Below are 21,720 nucleotides of genomic sequence, written 5' to 3'. Positions count from 1 at the left end.
ACCTTATCCCTCCAGACCCACGGCACAGGAACAAGATAAATACCCTGTTAGCTCCCCGATGATTGAAAGTGTATTGGAAAACAGCGAGTAAAGGAGATAATTAATTCTTGCGCCGCCCCACTCTCTCAGGGGACGCTCAGGGGAGACACCGTATTGTCGGCCCGCTGATGAAAAGAGATTTTGGCCTCTCTCTCTGTTTCCCTTCTTTGTCCACCCTGAATGAGGCACTATTGGCACTGCAACTAAGAACTTTTGCCCTTTGTCTCCCCCTCGCACTCTCTCTCTCTCTCTCTCTCTCTCTCTCTCTCTCTCTCTCTCTCTGTTGTTCTTCCTCAACCAGCCTCAGTGAGGCACTAGTGGCACTGCAACTAAGATCTTTTGCCCCCCACCCCACCCTCGTCTGCCTCTCTTTCTCTCTTCCTGCCGTCCTAATTTCTCTCTGTTTGTTGGTAGCTCTGGCCGCCGGCGATCGTGTTGGGCTTCTGTTTTCCGAAAGTGGTGACCCAGTTATTCTGTTACGACTCGTTCTCGATGAAGATCTTTTTTTTTTTTTTCCTCATGCTTTACATCCGTTGTCCGAGTTACCCTATTTCGTCTCTTTTGTAACAGCTTTCGGTGGTAGTGTTCGTGTTTCTTCGCACCTCCCCTCCGTTACCGTGACCCAGTTATTCAATTTGGTCTTGTTATCCGATCGCTTGCAGTGGTGGTGTTCGTGTGATATTTTTCGTACCCTCCCTTTCTTTACAAACTCCAATAATAAACATGCAAGGTATAGTCCTCTTGTCCTTTTAATGTCATTTGTATTCCCTGTGAATGAACGTAGGTACTTTCTGATTCAACTCTTTCATTTCGATTTCAAACACATTTATCTTTGGTGCCGTCTAACGACTCACTTTAGTCGCCTTAGAAAAGACTTCTCGTAGTGAAGGTGTTAAAATCAATCTGCAGTCCATTAATCCTTCATTATGATGAGGTCTTTCTGATCATAGATATACGACTTTATTCAGCTTTGTCAGTGAAAAGATTAGCAGTTCATGGTGTAAGGAAAATAACTTAAAGTTCCTCGTTACATGATATAAATCTATCTATCAGTAGCCAGATACCTTAATCCCGGAATGGATGGCTATAAACAAGTCACTTGCATGTCACTCTGTCTGCCATCAGGTTGCTCTTTCCCAATCTCATTCCCTCCTCACATACACATGTCTCCACCTCATCCCTCCATCTCATCCCCGATCATTTACTAACATGAGTCAGTGAGTATAATATAGAATCAAAAATTATGTACTCACTGCCCACTGATGTTTCTAGTTGCTGTTTGTTGCTGATTGGGGCTCCTTGATCTGAACTTAGGTTTGCCAAATATACTTGCCTTGAAATGGGGAGAAACTGACAATTATTTAATTCTCCCCTCCACCTCATTCACATACAGTCTCCCAGTCAATTTCTCATTCTCCATTCTCTCCACATGGCCAAATCTAATATCTCTGTTTCATTCGTATCCACCACAGTGTTTGCACCTGTATCAGTGGTCCACGCCCTTGCCACTGAGGAACCCAAGAGTCCTTAGTGTCTAAATGGCTACAATTACCAGCGTCACACTCAGTACAATAGTCACATCTCTAATTTTCGCTCCCCTACCATTACCGTGTCATCAACAACACCCCTTCCCTAATTACTCGTCCCCTTCTTACACATTTTAACCACCATCATCACAGACAACCATAACCTCCTACATTAAGTCAGCCACTCTACGTATCCTAAACAAGATAACCAAAGACAAAAGCACTACAAGCATATTCCGTTATAAAAGATAGCTGAAATAAAAAAGAAACCCATTATTAAGATCTGTTCATTTCGCTATCCCTGGACAAATTATGTCTGAAGGATTACAAGTCTTTGGCAGAGAAAAAGGCAGATTGAGAAAGACTGATACAGAGTTAAAACAGGTATGCACAAGGACTAAGACTACTGACTAACTCTTGCATTAAAGCGTTTGAGAACAGTTTTACGATCCATTCCCACCAAATATATCATCCACTGCATCAAGGGGTTTTGAATCAGGGGTACATTTACCTCTAAGTAGTTAAGGAAATAATAACCGGAGGAAAATAAGGAAAGTCCAAAATGGCTAATGAAAGAGATATAAGTGAAACTAAGTCAAATGGAAATGGAAAGTCAAATGAAGTCACAGACTAAAAGGCGGTCCTGTTGCTTAATAATAATTGTTTCATTCATTGTATAATTATAAAATACCGTTGTCTTTTTACAGCTACAGTGTGGTAAAGTGTTCGTCTACATTTTTTTTTTCTTCCTTTTTTATTGGGTTAAGTGTTTGATTAAGTAGCACATTCTCTGCTTTACATTTTATGCCGAGGCTATACTTATTAACGGGATGGAGGAAAATGCCTGGCCATGCGAACCCCAGAGATTATTGGTAGAAAAACCGTAAAAGACCCGTGCACTACATCATCACCAATACAACCACCACCACCACCACCCACCACTCTTCCATCAGCCATTACCACACCATTCACCACACACTCACAATGTCATCACAGAATCTCCCACCACTAAAGCATTTTCACCACCCACCACCGACACAGAAACACACCATCACCAACATCACACGATCAGCACACCATCAATACCATTCACCACCAAACCTTCACCACCACCATCCTTCGTCAGAACATCACCCACCAATCCATCACCAGCCTCATCACCATCACCCACCACCATCGTCATTACCACAATGCGATCAGCACACCGTCATCACCATCCTCTATCATTCTTCAGCAAAATACTAAAAATCACCACACAATCACTACAGTTAGCTCCCACAACTATCATCACCACTACACAAGCATTTTCATCATGATCACCATCAAACCATGACAATTACCAACACTTCATCATCATCACTCGTACCCACCATCCACCATCACAGGCATCACCACATTATCATCATCCACCATCACCATCACCACAAGTACTACCCTCACCACGACATCGCCAGCATCATCACCACCACTCATCAGCACGACACTGTGACTATCACATGACCATCATCATCACCATCACCACACCAGTCACCACATCATCATCATCACACCTTCATCCACCACGGTCAGCACTATAACCACCACACTGTCTCAGGCTCACTACCACAATCATCGTCCAACATCACACCATTATCATCATCATCACCGTTACCATCACGTCGTCACTATCACTCAATAACACAATCGCTATCCACCACCACACAGTCATCATCACCATCATCACTCACTACCACAATAACCATCCACCACCACCAACAGCACCACTACACCACACCACACTATCAACCTTACCACCACTCACACCACTATACACCACATCATCACCATCACATCATCATCATCATCATCATCATCATCATCACCACTACCACCGGCACAGCCCAGCAGCGTTCTAATCTTGCCTAATTAGTTCTACTGAGTGAGGACGCGAGAGGTAATTTCCAGCAGCCTTTTTCCTCCCGGCTCCCTCGACGGGCATTTCCAGGGGTGAATTTGTATAATTAACTAAAATTTAAGCTCGGCCTGCAGAATGGATCCAATTCCTCGGGTTGCCGGCAAGGTCTTAACTACCTCTCCTCTTTTCTTCTCTTCTCCTCTCCCCTCCTCTCGTCTCCTCTTCTCTTTCTCTCTCTCCTCGTGTTTTTTTTTTTTATTTCCCACTATGCAGCACATACCTATTTACTTCATCCTTCTTATTACCCTTCCCTCTCTGTTTAGTCTTCCGCTTCTTGCATCTCGATCGTCTTTGATTACCATCTTCTTTAATTTTGGTTACATCTTCATTATCTATTTTACTCCACTCGTACCTTTTCAACATTTACTTTTCAGTTTTTTTCCCCTCTTAAATTCCAGATCTTTTTATCGCGGTTCCGGTCTCATTCTGGCCTACAATAATCGCCATTTTCCCCTTCCAATTGTCGTACTATTATTAGCCATTTCCTTTCATTCCTTAATTTTCTCGTCTTCTTTACAGTTTTTAATAGCTATCTTGTTTTGATTTTTCCTTAACCTCCTCCACTTTTACCTCGTAACATAATTCTTAAAATCCTTTTGTTGTATCTATCTTCATTCAAGAATTTCTCTGTGCATTCCTTGGGTATATCTTCTTTAATCAGTTTCTCCTGCTGGACTCCTCTTTCTTTCAGTTATACCGATTTCAGTTTTTTTACACAATAATTACTGAACTCTACGCTGCTCCGTTCTCCCTTTCCTTTCATTCTCCCCACCGTCACTCCTCTTCCTCTGTTGTTTTCCTTCCCATCCTTCCACATCCCTTCAGTCAATGTCTCGCATTAAACTATTTCCTTGTACCTCAATTTTCTTTTTTTCGTTTTTCTCTTCTATCCCCTTCCCTTATGTCTCTCTCCTTACTTCCCTCTTTCCTCATTTTTCTGCTCATTATCCCTCCTGTTTCACTGCTTTTCTGTTGCTCCTTTTTCATTCCTCATCCTTTTCGTTGTCTCCTCTTCCTCTTCCTCCTCCCTCCAGTTTCACCTTTTGTTCTACTTCCCTTCCTTCTCCCCCCCCCCTTCTATCCTCTCTCTCTCTCTCTCTCTCTCTCTTGCTCCGGCCTTCCCTTCAGTTTCACTCCTTCTCTTCTTTCCTTTCCACTCTTCTTCCCATCCAATTCCTCCATCCTTCTTTTTCATCAAAATCTCTCCTTTTGCCTCCTTCCTCTTTCACCTCAACTCGTTCTCCCTTTCTCTCCACCCGTTTCCCTCCTTCTGCTCCCTTCCTCTCCCTCTTCCTCCTTCCGGTTCATCATCTTCAAGCGTTCTGTTATATCTCTTTCCCTCCCTCCCTCCCATTTCATCATTCTCTTGCCTCCCCCTCACTCCCTCCTTTCCTCCATCTCTTCCTCCTGCTCCCTCCTTCCTTCCCTCCGTCCCTTCCTCCTGCTCCCTCCTTCCTTCCCTCCATCCCCTCCTCCAGCTCACTCCTTCCTTCCCTCCATCCCTCCCTCCCGCTCCCTCACACACGCACCCGAAAAACTGTATTCTTTCCGCGCACTAATTAAAGCTTTTAAGGAATGCAGCCGTATTAATTACTTCTAATGAGACCCCGGGAAACAGAGCCATCAGGAGTGTGTGTGTGTGTGTGTGTGTGTGTGTGTGTGTGTGTGTGTGTGTGTGTGTGTGTGTGTGTGTGTGTGTGTGTGGGTGTGTGTGTGTGTGTGTGTGTGTGTGTGTGTGTGTGTGTGTGTGTGTGTGTGTGTGTGTGTGTGTGTGTGTGTGTGTGTGTGTGTGTGTGTGTGTGTGTGTGTGTGTGTGTGTGTGTGTGTGTGTGTGTGTGTGTGTGTGTGTGTGTGTGTGTGTGTGTGTGTGTGTGTGTGTGTGTGTGTGTGTGTGTGTGTGTGTGTGTGAGAGAGAGAGAGAGAGAGAGAGACTACCACAAAGGTCTGTGTTTTGGTTTGGCGCTGGTGAGATGAGCGTGCTACACCCTCCATGTAAATCTCTTATAATATACAGTACACTTATCAACAAACATGGGGCTTTTTCATTCATTCCTCCAGCATGACCATATTGCTATTTTATTACATTATTTTTTTACATTACTGCTTATTTCTCAGAGACCACTCGTAGTAAAGCCATTATATATTTTTTCCGCCAATTATACAGTGGGATTATTCGCTTTATTTTATCTTTATTTTTATTTTCATCACCGCCAGACGATTTTACCAAGTTTAGATGATACTCCTTGTGGTGAAAGTGTGTCAAGTCTTCTCTGTTCTTTGTTACTAAGCATTCATCATTAGTTGGTGGAAGAGTGGCTTATTTTCTCTAGGCAGTGATGATTTTGTGCGTTAACTTTCCATCATTGCAGATCCAAGTTATCCCGTTTATTGTGGTGGGAAGTGGGGCTGGAATAACGATGATGATGAAGATGACGATGGTGATGATGATGATGATGATGATGATGATGGTGATGATGATTAGCCGAAACCCTATATTTGCAGGATTTGAGTTTTTTTTTTTTTTTTTTGCATGAAGACATGTGACTGGAAAAGCTGAATAAGGGAAAGCAGAGCGAAGAAAGCGGTACAGAGAGGACAGCAACAGAATATGGGTGAAAAGAAGAGAAAGGGTATATACTGTATATGGAAGGTCTAAGAAAAATTCATAATAAAAGACAGAAATACGCACGTGGAGGAAGGAAGGAAGGAAGAAAGGAAGGAAGGTAAGAAAGAAAGAAAGCAAGGATGGAGGAAGGAAGGAAGGAGGGAAGGAAGGACGGGAGGGAGGGAGGACGTAAAGTGCGAAAGAGGAGAGGATTTTAAGAGCTTAAAAGTGACTAAAAGGAAGGCTGAGATGTGGGAAAGACCGGAGGGGAACTTGTAAATTGTACGAATGAGGGAAAAGCTTACGGGTGAGAGGAAGGGGGAGAGGAAGGGAAGGAAAGAAGATAAAGAATTAGAGTGAATGTGGGGAGCTGAAGGGAGGAGCGGGAGAGTGGAGGGGAAGTGTGAGGGGGAAAGGCGGGTGGGAAAATGTGAGGGGAGGAGGAGAATGAAGGGGAAGGGAGGAGTGATGGGAGGAGGGGCAAGTACGACTGTGGGTAGAAGGAAAGGGGAAGGTGAAAAAAGGGCAAGAGGAGAGGAGAAGATAACAATGAGGAGTGGATGAGCGAGGAGAGGGGAGGAGGTAAGCTAAAGGGAATGTATGAGAAACGAGGTGAGCAAAGGGGAAGGTAACAGGAAGGTAAGAGCGTAAGCGTGAGCAAGAGAAGGTAACAGTGAATATGAGGAGGTGAAGTTAGGGGAGGAGGAGGAGGGTTTGGGTAAGAGTAAGATGAGGGAAGAGTAAGAGTACGACGAGAGGAGAGTAAATGCGAAGGAAGGAGATGAATGATGAGGGTAAGGTAAGAATGATGGGAAGAATGAAGGGCAAAAATCAGGAAAGGACTCGGATAAGAGATACTGGGGTATGGAAGGGGGTACAGTGAGGGTAAGATAGGAAAAAGAGTGAAAAAGAACGACTAAGTAATGGAAAGGTAGAAATAAGAGTGAGTGGAAGGGTAAGAGGACAAGAGTGAAGCGAGAAGGAAGTGGTGGGTTGAGGGAAAGATAACGGAAAGGCTAGTCTGAGTGGAGGGTAGGGGAAGGAAGAGTCAGGGGAGAAGGGAGACTTGGGGAGTGAGGAAGCTGACACTTAATCCTTAGCTATTTATTTTTGGGAGAAGACTGAGGGGAGGGAAGAAGGAAAGTTTGAGAGAAATATGAGCGAGGGAAGGAAGACTGTATGGATGAGGAGAATAAGAGTGAAGGAAGGAGGGCTGGAGGTTAAGACTGAGGGCAGAGGAAAAACAAAGTGTGGGGTAAGGTAAGAATAAGGGTGGTGGGAGGGGAAAGAGGACTGAAGGTTAACACTGAGGGTACAGGAGAGAGAAAATGTGAGGGTAAGGTAAGAAAAAGAGTGTTGGGAGGGGAAGGGGAAGAGTGTGATTAGGACCCGGGATTGGTCTCTGGGGTGAGGCTGGGGCTGCATTTTACATCCCCTCCGCTACGCTCGTTTGGCCGCACCTGAGAGGCACACCACCCACCATCACACTTATTCACTTTTATCAAATTTACTCCCATTTTCCTATATTCTTACTATTTTGTTTATTTTCCTCCACTGGCTTCACTATTTCATTGGCCTATTTTTTTTCATTTATCACCGTTTTTTTCTTTCTCTTTACCTGGTTCCCATTTTATTCATAGGTTTCTCCGCTTCCCCATAATCTTTAATTTAATATTTTCTCTTTTTTTTTTCATTATTTTTTCCCTTCTTCATATTTCCTGTTTTCTGTATCAGCAGACTTTGGTTTTACTTTTACTTTTTCTTCGTATACCGTATATATCTTTATTCACTACTTTTCTCTTGTTTTGATATATATATGAGAGAGAGAGAGAGAGAGAGAGAGAGAGACAGAGACAGAGAGAGAGAGAGACAGAGACAGAGAGAGAGAAGGTTTAACAAATCACATATATTTTCCCTTTACAACTACCCCAGCCTCATCTCCAATCACCATTCGAAGGGTACTTTTAATCTCTAACCCACACATCCTTCCTCTGGGGTTTAGGCACGTGTCGGCACGTCGAGGACGGACAGTGCTTCACAGGATCTCTGATGGGGACGAGAGCATTCAAATAAGATAGAACTTTGATTTTTTTTTCTCCCGTTTTTATACCAGCGTCATAGTTCTCTCACTCTTTCTCTCTCTCTCTCTCTCTCTCTCTCTCTCTCTCTCTCTCTCTCTCTCTCTCTCTCTCAATACGCACTCATTATTCTTTGTTAAGTAGCAAACTAAACTACTAAAATGAAAAGACCAAAATACCTCAGACCTAGTAAGTACGTACGAACATGACCGAATCAGACTGCCGTGCGTAATATGAGAAAGAAGAGTTCAACGGCGACTGTACTGCTGCGGTTGAAGAAAGCTCGCTATACTAATCAGGAATAATTATACTCGTACCGGTTCGATCTCGCTTCATTTGCTAGGAATCTCAAACAAATAATGGAAATACGGACCTAAACTTTATAACACTTCCGCCTTATCCTTTCCTAACGTTTGACGTATGTTCTTATATTCTGATTTTTGGATATCATTTTTGCTTTGGCCATGTGAAGAGGATTTTTTTTTTTAAATAACAGAACGGAGGAAGGAAAAACAAATGAATAAAAAAAAATAATCCATACACCAGATTACTGGTGTCCTCTGTTCATAAAATATCTGTAACAGTTAGACTTGAACAGCTGTTGGTTGAAATTTGGAGGGAAACAACTCTGGGGAAGCGAGTTCCAGAGAGATGCAGTTCGGGGAATGAAAGAATTTTCATAGGCAGAAGTTCTGCAATATGGCTGAGTGACATTCCAGTCATGAGCGCTACCAGATGCCCGAGTAGCACGAGGGAAGGCATGGAGAGGTGGCACCATGGACGCAACTTCGTATGAGCATTTGCCAAAAAATAAAAAAATAAATAAATAAATGAGAGACTGACTAGAGGAGTGTCTGTGAGTAAGGTCGAGGGAGAGAGGGGCATGAGGAGATCAAGGATGAGGTAGAGGGATGGCGTGGAGAGACATTTGAAAGAGGGGGTGTGAGTTCGAGGGAGGCCAGCCAAATGGTAGAGGACAGGGCGACGTGGAAGCGGTTTTTTTCTGGCCAGCCCTTACAGGATTACGGCGTCTGGATTTAGATAGACAGACATCACATAATTCCATTTATCCCATTTACTATAATCATTCGAATATACCTATCTGCCTCTTGCTACATCCTTTACTGCTCTTATTTTCCAGTCTTTCAGTTTACTCAAGCCCTCCTTTTCCTTATTTTCCCCAAGTTTCTCTGTCTTTTCTTTCTCTTAGCAAATTCCCTATCTCCTCCTGCTTCCTATTTTGCTATGACCTACTCTTTGTCACCCATTTCCCTTCAATCTACGCAAGCCCTCCTATTCCATCTTTCACTATAGCCTCTCGTTCTGCTGCTTCACTTCTTTCGGCAACTCTTCTGCATCTCTGATCCTCCACTGTGTCTCTTTCGTCCTGATTCGATTCCAGTTTCCTTGTCTTTCCTTCCGTCTCCGTCTCCTCCTCTGGGTCCTCAAGGGAGCAGGATAGAGGAAAAGAGTTGCGAGGGAGTGAGTCATGAAGAAGAGAGACAGGAGGGAAGGGGAAATGGAGGGGTGGGGGGAAATGGGGAGAAACAGAGATAGGGAAGGTGAAGGCGAGGTGGGAGAAGAAGAGGGGGAGAAAGAGAGTCAGATGGGGACAGATGTTAAAGAACTGACACTGAATGGTAAGAGTGAAAGAAAAGAATGGAGTCAGGAAAATGGAGAGGGACTGAGACGGTGTGGAAGAAATAAGAGGAAAAGGAGGACTTCTGCGTGTGAGGTGAGGATGCAAGCATGGCGAAGTTATTTAGAGAAGGAGAAAGGGACGGACTTAAAGCAAAGAATGCTTGGGAAAGACGAGCCAGAGTCATTTAGATTGGACGAAAATGAGTGTAGGTTTTGAGGCTAAAAGGAAATCCAAACTAAAACACAAAATATTCAAGATTACAATCCTGAGTAAGGCGATGAGCCCAACAGTTATTATTTATATCTTATAAGCTACAACAGCTGATAAGAACAAAGATCTAAGCAATCAGTAAACAAAAGAAACATTCTGTATATACAAGTTCACCGCAAATTATCTGTAGTTATCCAAGTCCCTTGGTTCGGCCTTGTAAGACATCAGTATGATTGGTAATAAGTTCTCTCTTAACCACCGAAGACAAAAATAAAAGGAAATACAAAACTTAAAATAGATAAATAAATTAATTACAGCCTCCGTTTTCTCTATGAATGGTACATGAGAATGAAAAGTATCAACAGTGATAATACAAAAATCATTAAAACACGAAAACAATGCAAAAGAGAGATATAGGAAAGCAAAGACAATTTCTGTGCTGGAGATGGATGCCTTCACGTGATGGCACCAATATAACCGGGCAGAGAAGCTGCTCGGTTATACAGATGTTTCTCAATTTCCTCGCTATCCCCCGAATAGATGATGAAAGATTTCTGTTTATTGGTAACGTTCAGCTTGCAGTCCACCGTGTTTAGGTCCAGATGAGCTTGGGATAACAACAACAACAACAACAACAACAACGGCAACTGCAACAACAACAGCAGTAGCAACAACAACAAAATTAATTAATTTCATCATTACATAATCAGACTCTAAACTGACAAATAATTTCACTACAGGCTGTACTTTCACTCTTGTTATTATAAAAGATATTATTACCCATTTAACCATTACATCATTAATAAAGCATCATGAGATACAAATAAGTACATGACAGAAACAGGACTCCAAACCAACCTAAAACATCAGCAAGGGGGTCTACAGTACCTAGCAATACACTAAGACCATAACAATAACCAGGGTGGCAGGTGGGAGGAGGGGGGGAGAATTATCAGGTAACTAGAGGGAGCGGGAGAGGTGGAAGGGGAAATTGGAGTGAGGCAAGCGGGACGATATGAGACTAATAATAAAAACTGATAAGGGCATAATACTACCATAATAATTAAGATTCACACGTGTTAAGATGGGTTCAAGGGGGATCAACATGGGAAATGAACAGGGGAAGTGGAAGATTAGGGTAGGAAAGAACTGACATGGGGAGACAGGTCCGAGGCAAAGGAGGAGTAGGAAAGGAGGAGGAGGAGGAGGAGGAGGAGGAGGAGGAGGAGGAGGGATGGAGGCAAGGGAGGAGCCATAAGAGGTCTCCTGAGATGTACAAGAGAGAGAGGAGGAGTTGAGCATTACAGTCTCACCTCCTCCTCCACCCCTTACCTCTCCCTTCCCCCTTTTTCCTTCCTTCCCCCTACTCCCTCTCCATTTCTCTCTCTCTCTCTCTCTCTCTCTCTCTCTCTCTCTCTCTCTCTCTCTCTCTCTCTACCTACCTACCTACCTACCATCACACCAACTGATTTAATATTTTAAGTCCTCACTGCTACATTACCTGCTTACCTGCTTATCTCTCCTCTAAGGAATACTCTTCCCTTTAATGCCCTATATTTACCCGTCCCCGCCCCGGAGGGGCTCGGGGAAGGGTATTGTTTTCACTCGGTTTGTCTGTCTGTCTGTCTGTTTGTTTGTCTCTGTCTTTTAACAAATTTACGCGAAAACTACCGGTGAGATTTTTAATGAAATTACAGATATGATGGGCCATGACCTTCTGATCATCGTAATAAATTTTGGGCCAAATTGGGCCAAGGTTCTGGCTGTAAGCCCAAAAAAATGCATTAAAAAAGGGGGGGGGGGGTCGAGGGACGGGTAAAAATCGTTTTTTCGACATTTTTCCTTTCTAATTCGTTATATTGACATGAAACCAAAACCTAAAGGTTCATCTTTAAAATCTGCATCCTGTAACATGCCTCATTACATCAGGGGCCACCCCTAAGTTGGCGGTAGGCTGGGTCAATATCAGGTAGGCCGGGCCTGAGATTTCAAATGGCCATAAAATCGTCAATTTTCACCTGATTTACTCCAAATTTGGTATGTAACATATCTCACTAGTTATCCTATTGTGTTTATACGTCAGCACTAAAATGACAGCCGAGGACAGGTTTGCTGTGCCTTGGCACCGCTTCCTGTCTTCTTTACACTAGCCTTTCATTTAATACTGTACATGGCTGTTTAATATATATATGGATGGGGTCGTAAAGGAGGTACAAGGTAGGGCAGTGGATGTGGGGGTGGCCCTAATGAATGAGGGTGAGATTTGGAAGCTTCCGGTGTTGCTGTTTGCTGATGATACAGTATTGTTGAGTGAAGATGAATGGGAGTTGCAAGGTTTGGTGAATGAATTTGGGACAGTGTGTAGGAGGAGGAAGCTGAAAGTTAATGTAAACAAAAGTAAAGTTATGGTGTTTGAGAGGAATGAAGTCACAGAGTGTGCAGTGAGGTTGGATGGTGAGGATATGGAGAATGTGAGTGCATTCAAGTACTTGGGTAGTGTGATGAGTAAGGATGGAACTTTGGGGGATGAAGTACGTGAAAGGGTACAGCAGGGAAGGAAGGTTGTTGGCACACTGAAAGCAGTGATGAGAAATAGGGAGGTGAGTATGGAAGTTAAGAAGTCACTGCATGATGGTATTGTGATCCCTACCCTGACGTATGGAAGCGAGGCGTGGACCTTGCAAGAGGGAACAAGTCAAGAGTGAGAGCAGTGGAAATGAGTTACTTGAGAGGAGCATGTGGAGTGACATGGAGGGACAGGTTGACGAATGAAGAAGTGAAGGAACGTTGTGGGGTAGATGTGGATGTGGTTGAAAAGATTAGGAGAAATACACTGAGGTGGTTTGGACATGTGGAGAGGATGGAGAATGAAAGACTGACTAAGAGGGTGTATGTAGGTGAGGTGGAGGGAGGGAGAGGGAGGGGTAGACCGAGGGTGAGGTGGAGGGATGGAGTTGAGAGGTATATGAGGGAGGGGGGGGTGAGTTGGGGGGAGGGGAGTCAAATGGTGGGTGACAGAGTGACTTGGAGGCGTTTTGTCTGCGGCCACCCTTTGCGGGATTAGGGCGTCGGGCTATAGATAGATAGATAGACATTTACATTCCATTATATTTATGCTTTATATTCTTGTATCTTAACTCTGCTTTCTTCACTACAAAACCTCTAACTCAAGCTAAATAAACTTGTATGTAGGTTACTAGGATAAAATCTAAATTGACGTAATCGTACAGAGGGAGTTAACCCTTTGAATATCCTTCTGACCACAAAACCCTTTGAATATCCTTGCAACCCTTTGAATATCATTCTGACCACAAAAGGTCTTTCCTAAGCTGAGTAAAATCGCTTGACGGATGAATAGATGTAAAATTTGTCATTGTACCCTTAGAGTTATTTCCTATTTTCTCATTTCAGATTTACTTTTCCTATCGTACATTTAGATTATGTTCATGCATCTACTTGCTGTTCGTGCATTTTTCTCCTATTAGATTCCTCTTCTTTCTCTTTTATATTTATTCAAACGTTTCTTCTATTTCCCATCTCTTGTTAATTCCTCTTATTTGTTATTTATATTCTTTTTAACCTTTCCTCTAGTTTCTGTATCCAAGTAACTCACGCTTCTTTCTCTTTTACACTAATTCAGACCATTCTTCTTCCAGTTTCTCTCTCTCATCTTGTCTTTTTCATACATTCACATCATTCTTCTTTTATTTTTCACATTATTAACACCCTCTGTCTCACCAGCCCTCCAGTCTTTCTTAAAACTCTCTACTTCCTCTCTCACGCACTCTACCGCCTCCCCTCCAGCTCTCCACACCCTCTTCAAACCAGCATCTTCTCCTAGTGTCCTAAACTCTTTTCAACCTGGTGGCGTATTCTGTAGTTTATTTTTACTACTACAAGACAAGTTTATTCATCTTAAGAGTGACTATTCGAATTAGAGGGGTTAGATTATACTCGTAGACACTACTAACCCCTTCACTGCTAGACATTATTTCGTAGTTGAATAAAATCGACTGGAGGAAGCAGGAAGAACAAAATACTTCATCGATCCTCATTACAAGTCTTCCTCTCTAGTCATTTTCATCCCTTAAATCAGATGACCTAGCTTGCATTTTATTCAATCTATCGCCAGACTATTTTATTCGGCTTAGAAACCTGTACTGAATGGGTAAATGAAGAATACTGGTACATATAACTTCCCCAGAAAAAAAAAATGTGAGTTTTCTGAGTTCAATCGCCAGTTTAATTTTTTTTTTTTAACAGACACCGGTACGTTCTCCTAAGGAATAGATAAACTCTGCATTCTTTTCACTAATTATTCCTCTCTTCCTCTCAGTCTACTTGTTACCCTGTTTCTCCTCTTAACTCCCTCCCTAAATGCTATCTCTCCTAAGCGACTGATTTCCTATTGGGATGCAATTATAAAATGTTAAAGACGCGGTTCAACTGATTGGTTTGACAGAGAATATTCATAACTCGTTAACTGCAAGAAGTCTCGCATGAGTTGAAAAACAAAAACGCATAAGCAAATAAAAATGGAAATGCAAATGACTTCGTTTTGAAGGGTTTAAATGCTTCACATTTTCCAGCTCACAAACACTTCACAGCAAACACCTCAAAAAACTCTTTAAACTCGTCTCATATCAACTCTTGACTTTTTAATATATTTCATTCCCCAACCATCTCCCCTCCTCCCTTCCCATATTCTTCCCCATCTCCTTCCCCTACCACACTCCCAATATTCTCTCTTCCTCATACCAACAATGACTTCTTTTTTCTAAAACTATTCGCACAGTTCACTCCCTAACATCTCCTCCCTTCTCCCCCTCTTCCTCCCCATCTCCTTCCTTTACAACTACTCCTAAAATTCCCTACCTACACCCTATTTACAATTCTCTCTCTCTCTCTCTCTCTCTAAGTATTTAAACAGTTCACTCTCCAACGCTTACCTCCTTTTCGTCCTCTCACTCCCCATCTCCCCTCTCCCCTACATATCCTCCTCCCCCACCATGGTTATTTCACACCTTCCAGCCCACAAACATTCCCCACTTACACCCCTTAAACTCTTTACACTCGTCCTCATACCAACTCACGCCTCTTTCTCCTCTAAAACTATTTACACACTTCACTCCACAGCATTTCCAACCCCTCCCCTCTCTCTCCTCACCTCACCTCCTCTTTACGGCCTACCCTCCCCCTTCCCTACCACTTTTCCTTTCCTCTCACTCCCATATCCCTTCTTCCTACCGCCCTTCCTTCTCATTCTCTACCACTTCTCCTCCCTTCTCCCTCCCCACCTCCTCTCTCTTTACCACCCCTCCTCCCCTCTCAACCACTCCTCCTCTCTCTTTCTCCCACTTCCTCTCTACCACTTCTCTTCTTCTCCTCTCTCTCCCCACTCCCCCCCCCTCTCTCTACCACTTCTCCTCTCCTCTCTCCCTCTCTATTTTTATTGTCTACAAGCCCCTTCCCTCATACTCCCCACTTCTCTCCGTCTTCCACGCCTCTTCCCCATTCTCTACCACCCCTCCTACCCTTTCTCAACCACCCCTCTACCCCCCTCCAAGGTTATTGAGAGACTACCTGTGCCGCCGTAACAAGATGTAGTTTAAACTTTTACAGTACAAATGACCCCCAGAAGCACAACTCCGACGAACCAACTGCTGCGAGAGGCGTGTGTGGCAGGAACCATGAGCGGACCCTAGGGAGACTCACACGGCCATTCCCGGAGGCGACGCGGAGGGGAGAGGGAGATGGGAGGGGAGGGGAAAGGGTGGTGGCTCTCTCCCCTCCACTCCCTGCCTTACAGTCCCCCTGGTCGCCCATAACCCGAGCGTCCACAAGCCATTTTCCCAGCCCCGACCACCTCGCCTGATGGCTGTCGCTCGCTTAGTGCCGCCCCTCTCAGTGCCACCCCTACCCCCATCCCTACCCATCCTAGTGCCATCTCCCTTCCTACCCATCCTGGTTCCATCTCCCTTCCTACCCATCCTGGTTCCACCTCCCCACCTCTCCCAACCCAGTGACACCTTCCTACTCCACCCGCTCACCAATCCTATTGCCATTTCACCCACACCCATCTTAGCGCCACCTCCCCATCCTAATTCCATCTCCCTCCTTCATAGTGTCATACCCCCTCCACCACCTATCCTAATGCCATCTTCTCTCTTCCACCTATCCTAGCGCTACGTCCTCACCTCTCCCGTCTTAGCTGTATCTCCTCCATCCTAGTGTCATCTCTCCCACTTATCCTTGTACCATCTTCTATTCAACCATCCTAGTGCCATTTCTTTCCACCCATCCATCTTAGTGCTACCCCCTACCCATCCTGGTGTCATATCCCCCCAGTACCAGCTCCCCCGGTACCACCTCCCCTACCCATTCTAGTGCCATCTCCCCAAGTGCCAACTCCCCTACCATCGGCCCTACTATCAACACCATCCCACTGTCACCTCTCTCACTATCAGTCCCACTGCTGGTAGTCTGCCCTTGCCCCCTTCTCTCGCAACACTGTCACCCTTTTGTCTTTTTCTCCCCTCACTTGCCGTCCAACTGTTTCCCGTTCAGCACTCTATCTTTCTATACTTTTCTTCCAGTAGACCCCTCTCAAAGCTATTATCCTCCCATGTTTTTCTTCCACTATGCCCCTCTCATTGCCGCACACTGACCTCCTATCCCTTCATGTATTCTCCTTTCTACTTTCGCCACTCTTTTATCCTTCTCGTGCCTACATTCTCCACTCTATCCTTTCATTCCTTCACAAATGCCCCTTCCTATGTTTACCTCTCTAGCCTTCCATCCCTTCACATAATCTCCCTCATATATTCATCTATTTAGTCCCTCATCTTTTCAGTTATTTTCCTTCATACATTTACCCCTTTATCCTTTCACCTCGTTTTTTAGTTTCTCTTTTAACACCTATCCTCTCATTCTCCCTTCCTCCACTTCACATTCTCTTCCATATCCAGCCATCAATTTTTCTCTCGCTTAGTTCCCTACAACGTCCGTCATTTAACCTGTAATTTCTCTTTTACTCCTTCCTATTTCAGTCCTACTTTTTTTTTCTTTTTTCTCTACCTAAGTCTATTTTTTCTCCTTTATCGAACTCTCTCTTCTAATTTATCTTGACACCCTCTCTTTTTCTTATTTACACTCGCCCGTCTTTCTACTTAACTCTCTTTTCCTCCTTACCAATGTCTACCCTTTAGGCTTTTCTACTTCTTTCTTCTTCAGTCATTTCACAGATTTATCTTTCAATCCTTCCCTCTTCATTGTCCATATTCACTCCCCAACTTATCCCATCTTTCCTCTGCCTCCCTTTCCTACATTCATTCTTCCATTTTCCCTCCTCTTACTCCTCCTCCTAAGCGTGTTTCGCAATCCCCTCCCTCGCAACTACAGCCTACCCTCGTCCTAAATTCAGACAACCCCTCTCTAGCACACAAAAATACGATTCCAAGCTTATTTTTAGCACTTAATCGCATCGGCCCCCGATCAGTATCAAAATTCGCTTTCTCTTCCGTCTGGATATAAGAGACGTAATAGCTTTGAAAGAGGGCGTTATTCCCTCAAGGAGCATCGCATCCATTACGGCTGGTAAAAGAGAGTTATATGCTCACCAGACACCACATGGGGACACTTCGGTCGACTTCAGGGGAGAGGGGAAGGGGGTTAGGTGGAGTCTTCATCAGCAATAACAGCATCATCATCATCATGATCATCATCATCATCCTATTTCCTACTAATACATGTGGTGGACAGAATCCGGAAATGGGGACAGGAAAGCACAAAAGGGCAAAATTTCAACAGTGTACAGTGAAATGGTGTGGTGGGCATACACAGGAATACGGAGGAACACAGACGACCGGATAACAAAGGAATGCAGAGGAGAAAGGTAAAGTTAACAGTAAGCAACCAGTCTAAGATTACCCCTTCGAGGTAAAGAGACCCAAGGTTAGAGCTGTTGCCCACAATATTTAAAGTCAGATAGCCAGCCTGAGCCCCTGGTTGCACAACAGTAATGAAAAACCTCCAGCCGCCTCTGTAACTTTCGAATCAATGCGTGCAAGGCAAAATCGTCACTCCGTCTGGTACCTCTACTCATTCGATCACAAGACGTTATGGAATAGAAAGTAATACAGACAAACAATGACGAGGAACGACAAGGTACAGGAATACGGCTAGGGAATCTAAAATACGACATTGTTTAACCACTGTCCCTTCGCTACGATGGCATTTCAAGTCGTCCCTACCGCCTTCAGACGATTTCCTTCTAATTAAGGGAAAAAATTTCGAACCGGATGGTTAGATATAAACTGCTATAAGGCTCACCTAAACTCTAAACTCAAAAAAAAAAAAAATCTGACAAGAGTAAAATATAATATAAAAATCATCCTGATTTAATTTAGAAACGCCACGGAGGGAAGGGGTTAAAAATGGCGATATTTTACCCTTTCTTCCGAACAGTCTCTCTTAAGGTGTATAAAAGTCTGTAAATAGCATGAATTAAAGAAAAAAAATCGTACTATGAATAAGATCATCTGTTGGAAGGATACAGTACCAAAGACTCATCGTAGCTAAGGAACTAAACCAGCGTCGTGGGCCCCTGGGGGATGATAAGCCTATATGCGTGTCAGCTCTCGTAACGTGATCAATAAGAAGTGGCACTCGTGTGGAGGGTTCACACATCCCACACAATAGCCTAGACTTCCCGCAACCTGCTGCATCCTCACCTACACAACAGGGTTAATTATCGACACCTACACTGACATAACCTGTACCTCAATATATTCCTGCCCTAAACTGAAGCTCAACATAAGCCTGCCCTAAACTGTAACTCAGTATATGCCTCCTGTTACCAAACAATTTTATTTAGCTTAGGAAGGGCGGTCACTATACTTCCTTTACCTTAACTTGGCCCAGATTTCGCTATTTAGCAGTCTATTTTTTTAAACTTCAATGGCAGAACAAGACGCTACCATGGCTCCACATTCTTTCCATAACACTTCTTCATGACTAGTATATTTTCCTAGTGTTAATCTATTGCTAAAACTCAACATTCAAGACGGGCAGTAAGGCAACAGTAAAATTTGACATGTGGCAGTACGCAGTGAACTGTTCATATGGAAGAATTAAACGCACATACTGGGGTCGAAATTGGTGTATCCTCAATAACAACAACTTTAGTACGCGAATATCATTCTTAATATAACACAATAAAAGTAGTGCTGTTATCATTTTCACTGTAACAAACATCGCCTCATGAACAACGTCATTTCCATTGTAGTGCTGCATTATGACGGAGAATTTTCCTAATGAAAAAAGTAATAACTCTAGTCACGCAGACATAATACATTCTATTCAGTAATTACAGGTCCGTGAAGCAGGCCCAGATAGGTCAAGATAACATACTGATAAAAAAAAAGAAAAAAAAAAGACAAGTAGATAGAAAGAGTCGTCCTACAATCAAATGACAGGCTGAGACAAAGGCCATGAGTCTGGGACGAGCGACTATCACTTCTGTATCTCTTACAGTACTGTTTTTACCACTCACTTAATTTACTAGAGTTCATTCATGTTGATTTGGCGAAGATTTTCGTCCTTTTGTTGTTTCTTTCCCGTAACTCATTGTCAAAACAAGAAGATGCTACGACCCTGCATCCTATCTACAACAATTCTTCGTGATTAGCACCATATTCCACTGTTCATGTCTAATTATAGTTCAACATTCAAAATGCTAAAATGAACAGAATATAGTATATTTACAATATAAATATCATCATTAACTTACCGAGAGGTCTGCTTTTTCGTAAATGGATGGGAGCTGAATTCAAAAAAGGTATAATCCGAAAAAGTACTGTATAAGAGAATTTTTTAACTACACTGGCAGTTATTCCAACACAGTGAACTTGAATGTATGAGACTGTATGCATTAATAACGTAAACTTCACATTCCTTAATACATCATCGCGGTAAATTTCATTTTTATCATTTCAGGTCTGGACTCCTCTGATTCGATGAGCAAAACCTATGATGGGCAGAACCTGAGCCTGGGCAAGAAAAAGAAGAAGAAGCGGAGACACAGGTAAGTGATGGGAGGAGGGACGGGAAAGGGGACAAAAAGGTAATGTGGGAGAATAAAATGCATAATATAAGTGTGAGAGAAAACAAAGGAAAATGCTTTAACTCTGTCGCCGCGAGGACGAGACTTTTTCCTTTCGTGCAATCTCATGACAGTTTTAATCAACCGAGGAGAGATGTTTCATATTAGAATGATTAGATGCAGCCGAAGCCTATAACCTTCATTAATTCCTTTACTATGTCTTTCTTAACATGAATTCAGTCGTCTGGCGGTGGCGAAACGAAGGAGTCATGTTCTTTATTTTCCCAAATTCAGCGTACATGGATGTGTATGTTCTTCCCTATTGGTACAGCCCCTTTGAAGATGGGCTCTGTGTAGTGTGAAACGTTAGATATATAAAGAACTGATGGCCTTTCCAGTCTTGTCCCTTCCACTCATTTCATCCACATGGTATGAAATGTCACGTAGGAAATTACAAAGAGAATTAAGGCTTTTCCTGTTCAGTCCCTCCCATCCTTTTTAGTCATTTAATTTATATCAATCTCGTTGGAGAAAATAAAACCCAACAGCAACACCAAAGGCAGCAATTGTCATGAAAGCAAAGGGGAGAGGTTGGTAACAATGAGAAAGAATGGAAAAGGGACTGAACAAAATGTGGACTGGCAGCGAAGTACAAACAGGGAAGCGTAAATAAAGCTCAGGGAAAAAGAAACCGCAAGGAAACACTGAGAATAACAGGACACCAAACACGAAGGAAAGCAAATTACATCCGCGCAAAGATAGATTCCAATATAGTTATCAGGAAAGAATGTATGAGCAACGGAGAGAGAGAGAGAGAGAGAGAGAGCAAGGAGTGCGGAGGCGGGCGGGGTTGGGTAGGCTGGTGACGCGAGTGGGTGGTGACAAGGCGACAAAGCGGCCCCTGTGTGCCGCCGTCGCCTCCAGCATCACCCAGTTGCAAGTTGCAGATGTCGCCAGGGTCGTGTTGCACCGCCCTTCAGGCAGGCTGCGGGGCAAGGTGAATGGATGGCTTGACGCAGCGGCAGCACAAAGGAAAGGCTTAACTGAAGTGGGCGAGTGGACTCTAAAATTGAGGAAAGGTGTTGAGGAGATCGATGTCAATCAAAACAAGAAAATGAAAAGAGAATGAAAGATTAGTTACCCGCAAGAAGGAAGAAATGGTTAACTGAGGAGATAAGATATCCCAATGGAGAAGAATGAACAGGTTGGCTAACATCATTCCAGACAATACCTTTAGGATTTTATTCCTGCTAATACCATATAACTTTATTCAGGAAAAAAAAATACAGACACTGCTTAGTAGGTGAAAAACTGGATAAGATGGGAGTGCACAGAGTGCTAGTATCGTTAAACAGGGGGGTGGGGGGTGAGGTGATACTGTAGCTAAAAGAACAGGGGAGGAGAAAGTTGGTCACTGGGAGATGGTAATACATAATGGGTGTACCGTATGGTTAATGTATGGCGAAGCCAGTTGAAACGGGAAAAAAGAAGGATGGTTAATATTCTGAGGAACTGATTATTACGAGGACACGGAGAAAGATTGTTAATTAGGTGCAGGAAAGAC

The 21,720-nt window shown here is 43.4% G+C and overlaps 1 protein-coding gene across 1 annotated transcript in view; it reads left to right on the top strand.

Annotated features, from left to right (window-relative positions):
* LOC145400960 (uncharacterized) overlaps positions 1 to 21,720 on the top strand; it is a 276,235-nt gene that overhangs the window by 162,917 nt on the left and 91,598 nt on the right. The window contains exon 2 of the mRNA XM_080273325.1: positions 20,051 to 20,138. Within this exon, the coding sequence (XP_080129451.1) occupies positions 20,051 to 20,138 (88 nt within the window). The remainder of the gene's footprint in view (positions 1 to 20,050; positions 20,139 to 21,720) is intronic.

Source organism: Coenobita brevimanus, chromosome 54 (genome assembly GCF_032717465.1).
Source record: "Coenobita brevimanus isolate Jiangsu-jjx chromosome 54, ASM3271746v2, whole genome shotgun sequence".
In the NCBI taxonomy this organism is placed as follows: domain Eukaryota; kingdom Metazoa; phylum Arthropoda; class Malacostraca; order Decapoda; family Coenobitidae; genus Coenobita; species Coenobita brevimanus.
Note: the sequence above shows the minus strand (reverse complement) of the source record. Positions and strands in the feature narration are given on the sequence as shown.